The sequence below is a fragment of the Leptonychotes weddellii genome, chromosome 6, assembly GCF_054177405.1.
Source record: "Leptonychotes weddellii isolate Sample4059 chromosome 6, ASM5417740v2, whole genome shotgun sequence".
Taxonomy (NCBI): Eukaryota; Metazoa; Chordata; class Mammalia; order Carnivora; family Phocidae; genus Leptonychotes; species Leptonychotes weddellii.
In genome coordinates, this window is record NC_138374.1 from 29921360 (window position 1) to 29933205 (window position 11846).

The following is an 11846-nucleotide window of genomic DNA, read 5'->3' on the forward strand; positions in this document are numbered from 1 at the left end:
TTTTGCTTCCTATTCTTATGTCAGAATTTAAAAAAAGTGCACAGAGTCGCAACTAAATAGATCTCTTATGTCTTCAAAACTGTAGAAGCCAATTCTTTTGGTCTAGAGCTTAAAGCTCTTTTTTTCCCCTCATGACATAAGTGAGAATAGAAAGTTCCTTTATTACTCCTGCTTAATGGGGGAGATCAGCTCAACAGTGCATGTTAATCTTTTACCATATTCTTATATGTGATTTTAAAAAGTGTTTTTGTTTTTTTAGGCTTATTTAAGGAGAATGTATGATTTAACATATAAATACTTGCTTTTAATCCACATTTTAGATATAAAACAAGGTCCAGAAATGTTATGAATAGTGTTTTGGATGACGACAGGGTCTTTCCCCATCAGAGCACAAGTGACCATTACATGTCACAAATCATTTATTTCCCAAACATATACAAATACATTTATATTTCACTTTGGCAGCAGAAACTGTAGTTTAGGTGAAAAATCAATTTAAAGTAGAAATTCATCAACTATTTCACACTTGTATTATGCTTTTAACCTTCTAGTTACACATACAGAGAGTCACAGTGGGACCATAAAATTCTACGTCTAGCATTTGAATGCTCTATGAATTTGAGAGTGAAATCTATTTGTGCATAAACTTACATGGCCTGTATTGATGGGTTTCATTTTCAGAACTAAATATCCTAGTCATTAACAGTAACATACACACACTCTGAGGCTATAACAAGCTACAGCCTTAATATATTTTTTTTAACTAGACGAATATCGAGCACCTACTGTGTGCTTAGCATTGTGCTAGGCACTTAAAAGTGAAGTGGGGGTAAGAATGGGTGTAAGACACAGTTTCAGTCTTCCATGGGCTTGCATACTACGATCATTCACACAACATTTAAACAAATGCAACATTACCCATTTCAGTGTCAGAGTGAATTAGTTCAAAGTTCAGAGACCTGGGAAAGGTCTCATAGACCTTCTTGAGCATAGTCTACTTGGGATCTAAGAGATGTACATGAATAACTTGGTAATTATGGAGATTCAGTACTTCAGGAACATTTAGGTCATCCCATGTCAAATGACCATGGGATGCCATCAGCTGAAGATTCCTTAGGAAATTGACACTTAGAGATGGCCAAGAACGTATACATTGTTAACAGCACACTGTATCCTGGGAATACTGACCCAAGAATGGACTTAGTGTAAGACGCAGTCTTCCTTTCCTAATAACTTTCTGGAGGGTCTAGGTATTCACCTCTTTTCACTTTGCTGCACACGTGAGAGAAGAAACTGCAGGTGGTCGGAGGCAGCCATCTAGAGGGCTGTAGGCTGTAGGCTGCCTCTCACTCTGCCAAGTTGGGAGATCAGACACCAGCCAGAAGAATCCTAGTTTTCTCTTGGTGTGGTGGCAGTTAATTCAGTTTTACCAGGCAGGATGCAAGCTCTGTTACTTGTCAGAATTGAGCAAGGCCTGTGGGTGTCCAGGCAGAGGACGACAGGTCTACAGAACTACTGGATAGGGAAAGAGAAGAGAGGAAGGGGAAGATGTAGTTTGAGTAAGGAGTACGTGTGTGGCAGGAGGGGGCCCTCTTCATTAGTGAGCCTCTAGTGTTTCCCGAGCCCCTAAGATGGGAGCCTTTGTATGAAAGCAAATGTAATTAAAAACAAGGCACCTGTAACTCACTTCTGTTGAGTTGTAACTCCTATTTACCCCCATCTGGAGAATTTATAAGTAACTATTACTTGCTAAGGATAGAATGACATGAAAAGAGGCATTTCCCTCAACAGGGCACTTTCTGTCTAAATAGTATTGTTACTTCCTACAGATTTGCCCTCAAACTTACCCTCAATTCCTTGATGACCTCACGCGACCTTCCATTATTTTGCAAAACAACCAATTCCAGATGAACAGGTGACCAGGAGGAAGTCAGTCTATTTCTTCGGCATCACAGACCAGTTGGATTCTTACCTATTCCTTTTTCACCAGCTATACATATTCTGTAAAGTTGTCATCACCCAACAGTAACAGAACTCATGCTCCTTTGTTTTTAGTGAGGTGTCTTGAAATATTTTTCCTCAAAATCTTGTCATAAACCTAGTTTGCATATTTAGATTCTTTGCCATATCAACTTTACAAATGATAAAAGTTTGCTACCCAGATTTTTAGTAGTCTGGAAAGTTTGAAGTGGTAATGGGTAGAGTCTGGGTGGCCGTTTTCGATTTATTCTAATAGGATAATTTCTTTCATTTGGTGTACTAACATAGCTATATAGTTCAGAGAAGCTACAAATAAACATTTCATACATTTGGCAAACACCAGGTTGTGCCAGTTAGTTGTAATAGAGTGGGCGTTTTACATTTTGAGCAGTGTCTTTCAGAAGGTCCCAAAGACTCTGATACAACGGAGGATGTGCTTTCACCTCAAAATGGAATGAGCAACTAGTTGGGTTCAACATAGGCAATACATTTACTTGTAAAACCTAGTCTCACTTTAGTCTCGGGGAGTTTCAGAGTCCGTCCTGCAGCCGAGTCACAATGTTACAGACTCGGGTGGGGCGGGTGGGGCGGGGCTGGAGCTTCGAGTCAAGGCCAAGTGCTAAACCTAGAGAGACCAGTCTTGCTTCTCATCCTCTTACTCTGCACTGTTTTCATCTTGACTCTAGCCAGTTTTAGGCCAGTACCTCAGTTTTCAGTACATGATAAACCAAACAAGAGGAAAAGATGTCAAATTTATAGACGCATGATAAAGTGTTTCTGGAATATTTTTTTTTTAAATGGGGCAGTATCGTGCATTTCTTATAGACTGATGATTTGAAAAGAACCCTGTAGCACTGGGCAAACCACATCCAACTGGAATAGCTTGAATTCTGTGGACAAGCAAATGGCGGCTGTTCTAGCATTAAGGCTTCGAGTCAGTGAACAATAACGTGAAAGCTGTCTGGTGTGGTTTTTTTTTTTTTTTTAAAGATTTATTTATTTATTTGAGAGAGCGAGAATGAGAAAGAGAGAGCACATGAGAGGGGGGAGGGTCAGAGGGAGCAGCAGACTCCCCGCCGAGCAGGGAGCCCGATGCGGGACTCGATCCCGGGACTCCAGGATCATGACCTGAGCCGACGGCAGTCGCTTAACCAACTGAGCCACCCAGGCGCCCTGTCTGGTGTGTTTTTAACACTTCTGACTTCCGAATATGCAGAGAACTGGGGACTTGTTTTATTTTTATAATTGGTAAAAAGACTTCTCAAAGAAAAAGTTAGGATTTTTTGTGTGCTTTATAATTTGAAGAAAAAATTTTAATGTTGGTAGAAAGATAAAGTTTGGATTTACTTTAGAGGAACACACATTCCATTTTAAAAGTCATAATTTGCTTCATACCAAGGATAAGAATTCTTTACACTTACTTGATAGTTTTACACAGTAAGTTTTAAAGATAATATACCTTAAATGGCAATTATGACCTGGATCAATAGCTCTTCAGTTAATGAGAATTGAAGCTTTTTTTTGCATGAAATTCTGGCCCATGTCAGGTATTCAGGTCATACATTTTTTTTTTTAGGAGATTTGTCTTCAAATAGTGAGACAGAACCACTAGTGCTTCTAATCCATAAGCGGGATCACAAAAGCTATGTATAATAAATATATAAGTACAGTGTCAGTACAGACCTTGCAAAATAAATAAATTTGAACACCCACTCAGTCTACTTTTGCTTTAAGAAATGGTTAAATTTCTTGTTAAGATGTCACAACTCAGAAGATATTAATTTATACATCATTCTAAATTCAGTTTGTGAAAACCAAAAGTGGAATAATCTGTGAACACATAAGCAATAAACTTAAAAAAAAAAACCCCAACATCATTCTCTACATAGAAAGAAATGCTAAAGAAGAGTCCACTATGGTGCATAATATAGAAACTACATTGAATTACTTTTTAATGAATCTTATAGGATATATTTACATTTGCAATGCCCCAAAGCTTCCGATCGTCAGCCATGAAGTATATGACTAAACTAGCTTGCTTGTTTTCAGACCTCTGTGGCTCTTGTTCCCAGTTTTCTAAGTCGGGTCAGCAAACTATGGCCCTGGGCCAAATCCAACCTGCCACCAGGTTTTGTATGGCTCTTGAGAATAGTTTTTACATTTTTGAGTGATTGGAAAAAAAAACCCAGAAGAGGATTATTAGTGATGTGAAAATTTTATGAAATTGCAATTTCAGCGTCTGCAAATTTTCATTGGAACACACCCACGCTCACTCACTTCTGTATGGTCTGTGGCTGCTTTTGCACTGTTAACAGCCGAGATGAGTGGCTGCAGTGGAGACTGTAGGGCCCAGAAAGCCTACGATCCTTACTGTCTGGCCCTTTATGGACAGAGTTTGCTGACCCTTGCTTGTTCTATAAGTCTGTTATTGCAAGCTTAGCAATGTTCTGACTGCTGACATTTATAAAATAAAATGGCCATCTCCTGGGCTTCTTTGCTGCATTCGTCAGGAAACTGGGTGGTAGGTAGCCCGGTGCCATTTTGTTTGACAGCGTGGACCTCACGTCGTGTGTGAAGAAGGCTTCCGTTCAGAAATCATCAGTTTCCAGTTTAAGTCTGATGAAGGTAAGGAAATTTTATTTGTTTCCACCATGTTCACTCTTGACTTTAACTTCTTACCAAAAGATCTTCACCTGTAAAGTGGTATAATACATAGGCTTGTGAGTAGATTTAAAATGAAGGAGCAGCATCTGCAGTGTAGCAATGGTTTAATGTGGTTCAACCAAGAGAAACCCACAACTCTGGTGGCTGCTTTTGGAGGAGAGACTCTTGGCTAGAAACTTGCAGTGTCAGGACGCCTGGGTGGCTCAGTCGGTTAAGCGGCTGCCTTCGGCTCAGGTCATGATCCCAGGGTCCTGGGATCGAGTTCCACATCGGGCTCCCTGCTCAGCGGGAAGCCTGCTTCTTCCTCTCCCACTCCCCCCGGCTTGTGCTTTCTGTCTCTCTGACAATAAAAAAAATCTTTAAAAAATAAACTTGCAGTGTTGTAACACGATGTTCCTGGGAGGTGGAATGTGAGCCTATTTCTGCCCTGGAACACCACAGCCTTTAGAAAGATTTTTTAAATAACAATCAGATAAACTTCAACTTTTCTAAAAGGTGGAATTCCTTCAACTCTGCATCATTTCAGATAAGAGTAAGGTAAATAATTGTTTATGAGTTCTTAAATGATTAAAGGGTAACTCTTAAAACTTCAGGGGTGAAAGTTTTAGAATTAGAACATGAAAACTTATGTTTTCATAAGCAGTGAAAACACTAAACTTGCCTTCTCGTGAGCACTGGAAGTCTCTTTTCTCACAAGCGCCCCTTTTTGAGGACACCGTTTGTAAAGGAATTTATAACACGAGATTCATGTACCCATAGATGTACCCATGTCTGTTTTTAAAGAAAAACTTCCCCAGGTTTAAGCAAAGCTGAGGTCAACTGAACGATTCTGAATGCTTGCTACAGAAAAATACAGTCCAAAACCTACTTCTAAATCACCCCCTCTCCTAATACTGCTCCTGTAGCAAGCTCCTTTGTAAGTCAGCTTTCTGGTGGCGGCGTACTCCTACGGACTTCCGTGATCCTGCGGCACGAGGAGGGCTCCGTTTGTGCGGAGGGTGACACCACTGTCACTTTGGAGGTCAGGATGGAGGGGTATGTAAACCTGACATCTCGGATTCATTTGATACTAAGTTCTTGATCGAGAAAAACAATACTTTAAAGTTTCATTTCTGTCCTTAACGGCATATGCTCACAGACCCACTACCAAGATGAGTCGTTCTCTCAAAGCTGGAGAGGCTCAACACTGGTGCTTAGTTCTAAAGCTCACTTGGCTTTTGGAGAAGGCACCGACTCTCAGTGACCTGGGGCAAATAAGAAAGTGAGTCTGGAACTTTTAAAAATTAGGATTCTAGATGTATCTCAACAGAAAACGGGTGTTGAGCCTTCTCTGAGTGGCACAGCGCGGCTTCGCCGTTCTGCGCGAATTCACTATTACCCGATGTGGGATGTGGATTGCTGCCCTGGCTCCACGAGTTCCTTCCGATGAGCCTTTACGTACAGAACCTAAGTAACCTTGCACCTCTCAGGATAGTTGGATACGCCGATATTCTGGAGGGGATTTCCTGTATTTGGTCCCATCTGTTGTTTTGAAAGAGCTTGGTATGTGTGGTACAGGGCACCAGTTATTTTTCCTAAAATGTAGAAACATGGGCTCAGTGTATTGGGCCTTCTTTTGTGCTCTTATAAATCAGGTTAGGTCCTGCCAAAAGGTATCAATGAATTCTTTAATGCGAGCTTCTGCAGTTTTATATGAGAAATTCCTTGTGATAAAGGCAGACGATGAAGCCCTGCAGTGTGAGCAGCAATGCCTTTGCTAGGCTAGCAGTCTCAGTTTTAGAACTACAATGGTGCAGGTAAAGAGTGGGCTTTAATAACCCCTTGGGTTCATTAGGAAGTAAAAAAAATATATATGTGCTTGTTTTCCTCATTTTTTTTTTTTTTAATTTGGGTTCCATATAATCTTTTAAGATGGAACGAAGTTTACTCTGTGGATACCGAGCAGTGGGTAGGCAACCAAAGGCTGAGTTTACTGCAGTTTCCAGGTAGAGGCTGTTACACAGTTTTGAATGCCAGATTTTTATTTTTTAATTGAGGCAGACCAAGGTGAGGTTGTTGAGGCTAAATCAAACCTCAAAATAGCATGAAACTAAAAATCCAAAGGAATGAAAGCTGAATGACCCATAGCAGTCCTTCGAGAATATTTGTGTTAGTGACGGTTAAGGCAGTTCTAGGTCTGATAAAATAGAGCTGATGTAGTAGTTTGGGCAGGTTGGTTGTCTTCTTGGGGGCCTTCGTTTGGCTAGCTACAAAACCAGTCGGTCTAAAATTATAAATACTGAAGGTACATGGCTCTTCAGAGCCCTTTTCCTGTTTTTAGGTACGATTCCTATCTGCCTTCGGGACATCGTCCTCTGGGCCTGCTGTGCCTTACACAGTAGGGTAAGTGGGCCCCCATTTCAGAATGGCTCAATGACTTGGTCTATCTGGGTAAAACGTGCCAACCTTGGTTATTGTCGGTACTCTGTGGTGTCATTGGAGGGCAAGCTGCCCACCAGTTTCTCCTCCTTGCTTTGGACACTTTCTGAGGCCAAGACCTGAGAAGGTGATGTGAGTCCTCGGGGCTGTTTAGTTGACTTGGTGAACTTCTTGAATTCACTTGCAAAAGAAATGCCTTTTCTTTTGTCTTCTCGGGATGCCTGTGGGAAAAAAAGAACCTTCCATGGGTATAAGGTGAAAGCCGGGATCCCCAGTCATCTGACACGCTATCATGGAGCCCTTTCCTCTTCTTCTCTAATAGGTAGAGCTTTGGGAAGAAGTGCTGAGGGAGTCCCCTCTCAGGGCTGCTTACCCACAGTGGGGAGTACATTTCTTTTCATGTAGTGAAAGTGAAGCCAAACCATTTTCTCCCAGCTATATCCCTTGACTCAGAAACTTTCTCCTAGATTTCATAAGTTCCCAGATTTGATTACCACGTGGTTATGAGTATCAAGTGCTTTGTGGAGAGAGCAAAAGAACTTTGAACTTTACCTGCACCTGCTCCTTTAGCTTAAGGATGAATTTTCCTGCACCTTTCCACTTGCTTTGGGCTTGAAACACACACTCCTGATCCAAAAGAACCCGCTGGGAGGACTTCGGGGTGGAAGACTTCTTGGTAGCGTCTTTCACCACCTCTTCCAAAAGCACATAGTCACTCGGGTTGGGGTTGCTCAGGATGCTATAGGAATATTTGGCTTTGCATAAGGTCTGAAAGAGAAGTTACGGTCCACTGAATACACGGTATCTCCAACTTGCATTCATTCTGAATGAAACTTGAAGGTGGGAAAATGTCACAGACTTTTAGAGAAGGAGTGGATCTTTCTCAGATTGCATCGTTCCATTCCTCAGTTTATGTTTGCGTAGTTGTCGCTTGTAATTGGGCTTCACAGCAGACCGTGATTTAGGTATTATTACCCCATTTTCAGACAAGGAAACTTAAATGTATAGAGATTAAGCAGACTCCAGAGAATGCACAGCTAATGAGTAACAGAATAAGGATGTCGACTGGGTTTTCTACATGCACCAAAGCTCATAGACATGAAGGTCACACAGACCGGGAGGGGCAGAATCCTGACCCTCGGGAGCCTCTCTATCACAGAGTCTTGGGTGTGGAAGGCATTTTAGTAATTCGCCTGGTCTCACTTCTCATTTAGTACAAGATCATCTTTCATTTATACATTTATTTGCTCATCAAATGTTTAGTGAGGGCCTTCTGTGTCACAGATACTGTATTATACTTTGGGGAGATAAAGGTGAAAAAAACCAAACAAACATGTCTGGGTTCTCTTGGACTTTCAAACTCTACTAAGGAGGCAAATTTTAACCACGTCATCATGTAATCATAGCAGATAGCACTTAAATAGTGTTTACCAGGTGCTAGGCATTGTACACCTTATGTATATTTACTGAGTTGATCTTCACAACAACTGTGTGTGGAAAGGACTATTATACAATCTCCACGCTGTGGATGGAGTAGCTTACCACAGAGTATATAATACAGTGTGCTGGAGCCAACTGGAACGGGCCAGTGAAATCAGACATGGTGGGAGTATCCACACAACAGAAATTGGCAAATACTAAAAATCAATTTGGCTCTTTTTTTCCCTTAAGACAGCCAGTCTACCAGCACACCACTGTAACCGAGGCACTAAGAAGGAGAGCTGGGATTTGAACCTGGAGCAATTTGATTTAGTGTCTGTGCTGTTAACCATTATGGCTATACCACTTCTCAACTGGGTATTTAATAAACAAACCATGACGAGGCTTGAAGGAAGGAGATACAGTTCTTTGAAACCATGTACACAAAGAAGCATGACTTAGAGGAGGGAGAGGGCCAGAGAAGGCCTCCAGCATGTCCTCTGTAAGATCTTTGAGAAACAGTCACCAGGGACTGGCTTAGGCATTTCTGGGCCAATGAAATTACTACTCTGTGGAGCCCCCTCCTAAATCTGTTACCAACACTTCCACAGAGAGCCAGACTCATGACAGATACTAGGCAAGTGTCTGTTGAAGGAATAAACTAGCATGTCCCAACCTAGAGGCACACTCTCCCTTTTCAGATCCCCATTGTTCTAGAACTTCTCATAAAATGAGCTGACATCTGATTTGTGCCAGTGATTTACACTGAGGAGTAGACCGAGGAGAGCAAGGGCGAGGCTTTCACCTGCTGAATGACATCCTGCGCGGTGCTGACACGGGGTGCTTTGATGACTGTTCGAGGTTGCTCTGGAGAAACGTCATGCACTTGGACAAAGAAACTCTCCTCCTCGGAGTTCAAGATTATCTCCTTGTCATCTTGAACAATGCTTCTCTCTTCTTGGTTCTATGTTAAAAAAGAAGAAGAGTATGAGTAAATGGTAAGATGATGTAGAGCAAGAAAGAAAAACCCAGTGAAAACGTGAGCTGTATCTGGGCAATGTTGGAAACTATTTCTCATCTATTTCATACACTAGGTAATAGTTCATAAACGATTCTACAAGGATATCCATGTCTTGTGAGAGGAAGAAAGTAATGTAGGTGTTTCTGCTGCTGCTGACAGACTGATAAGTTCTGGCTTACAATGAGCCAGTAGATCTGCTCCTACTACCTGTGGATTTTGAGTCCAAGTCACTGTAGATAAATTTGTACAAGGACAACATACCATATTGCCAATGACCAAAAGCCAAATAAGAACACAGTAAATTACATTTAAGAGAGAGCCCATCCATTCCCTACACAGGCCTTGGGCAATTAAGAAATACTAGACATCTGAACATGAAGCATGCAAACTGACCCTCAGCCAGGCTGGACGGATAGAACCAGCAGTGAAAAGGCTGAAACGATGGCTGGAGGTAGGACACAATGAAATGAATATCGACAAAATTCTCAATAATTACGAGAATTGGTCATCAGGTTAATTGGCTTTTGGTGAACTGGCTTTCAGTAAATTTTACATATGTAACTATATATTAAATATATATTTAGATATATCTATAGATACATGAATCTTATTGAAATTTTCCAAACAGTATAGAAATATATCAAAAAGCCAAACTTTCCCCATTATCATCTCCCCCCCCCCCATCTCATTCTCCATAAAAAACCCATTGTGGTTATGTATGCTTCTAAACATCTGCTATGGATCTATGTTATTTTTGTGTATGTGAACACATATATACAATGAAACCCTGGAATTATGTGAATTTAGATATAATATCGTGGAATGGCTCCTGTTTTTTGTTAGCCCCATTCTCAAATGAAAGGTAGCTTACAGTTCTCTTCTGCAAGGGGGAGGTCTGAAGGGGCATGGGCAACCCCATCTCAGGAAGTGAGCATTTAGCAGAAAGGTCCTTCGATCTCCAACAGTCTTCTAGCCTAATCTCCTCAGGTCAAGGCACTGAAATGGTGCTAACGAACCAGAAAAATCCAGGAATCCCTGCCACACTCCTGGAGGTTCCAACCAGCCATAGGACCCAGAATTGTCCCCATTGATATTAAAGTCAGAATGGATACCTGCCACCAGGTGGCGCCAAGCTGCAGCCAGGACCAGAAAGGACTGGTTCCTGGAGCTTCTTGCCAACCAGCCCCACAGGCTCACCCCAATCATTTCATTAATCTTGTAATCATGGTCTCTCCAATTTTCAGGACTGATGTTTTTAGACCCCATTTGTTACATTATGGGTGTTAGGCAGGGGAGAGTTACTGTCTATTTTTATTATATAAACTCCATACAATGTTCTGCAACTTGTTTTTTTGTCCCCACTTAAAAGATTGTGGTGTTCATTTCATGTCACTTCGTAGAGATTTTAGCTGTGTAATATGTCACTGTGTTGATCATAATATATTTAACCAGTTGGAGAGTAGGGTTGGGTGGTAATTCATCTGACATAATTTATAATCTGTGTCTTGAAAACCGGGAAGCAAGCAAGCATGAAAAAAACCAAAAAAGGTTCTAATGGACACATGAAATACCTCAATAACTATGCAATAAACATGACTTTTAAGAGAGCTTCTTGGAGCCTCACTCAGAGCTTATTTATTTCCAAGGAGCTTTCTGCCCACATTAGAAGGCACAGGTTATGACCAGAACAACGGCTCTCGCTTGTAGCTCTTTATAGCTTACTAAGCATTTTTCTACAGATTGTCTATATGTTTGGCACGAGTCTCATGTTAATCTTTTTCAGTCAGGTACAGTAGTTTCTCTTACAGATTTACAAATTAGGGCACAGAGGTTTACAGAAGTTAAATGAGCTGTCCAAGGTCATCCAATTTGTGGCAGAGCCAGGTCTGTCTGATTTCAAATCCAGCAGATGTCCCGGGAGGGCATACTGACCACAAGAAGATGTGACCCTGACAGCCTGAGAGCCTAGAAGACAAGAAAACTATAAAAGGCAGGCAGGCAGGCAGGCAGAGGAGATCAGAGGTCACGGATGGCAGTTTGGGGACTTTGAATATACGGGCAAACTGCTTATTCATCTCACTAGTTCCACAGAATGAAATACATGGAAATACCTAGAGCCCAAATCTATCGACTATGCTAGTATCTGCTTGCATTCAATAATTGCTGAATTCATTTATTCAGTCAGTAAATAGGTACTGTGTATGACTGTGTACCAGGTCAACCTAAACACTTTAAATGTGATTCGTTATCTTAGCAGACACATGTCAGTCATTTCAAAAATTTCCTCCCCATGCCTGGGTGGCTCAGTCAGTTAAGCATCTGCCTTCAGCTCAGGTCATGATCC

The 11846-nt window shown here is 41.4% G+C and overlaps 1 protein-coding gene across 1 annotated transcript in view; it reads right to left on the minus strand.

Annotated features, from left to right (window-relative positions):
• Positions 1 to 3915: 3915 nt before the first annotated feature.
• PLCE1 (phospholipase C epsilon 1) overlaps positions 3916 to 11846 on the minus strand; it is a 299036-nt gene continuing 291105 nt past the window's right edge. Inside the window, exons 27-30 of the mRNA XM_081823078.1 lie at positions 9287 to 9445; positions 7615 to 7830; positions 7090 to 7283; positions 3916 to 4673 (exon numbers count right to left, since the gene is read on the minus strand). Of these exons, the coding sequence (XP_081679204.1) occupies positions 7095 to 7283; positions 7615 to 7830; positions 9287 to 9445 (564 nt within the window). The 3' untranslated portion in view covers positions 3916 to 4673; positions 7090 to 7094. The remainder of the gene's footprint in view (positions 4674 to 7089; positions 7284 to 7614; positions 7831 to 9286; positions 9446 to 11846) is intronic.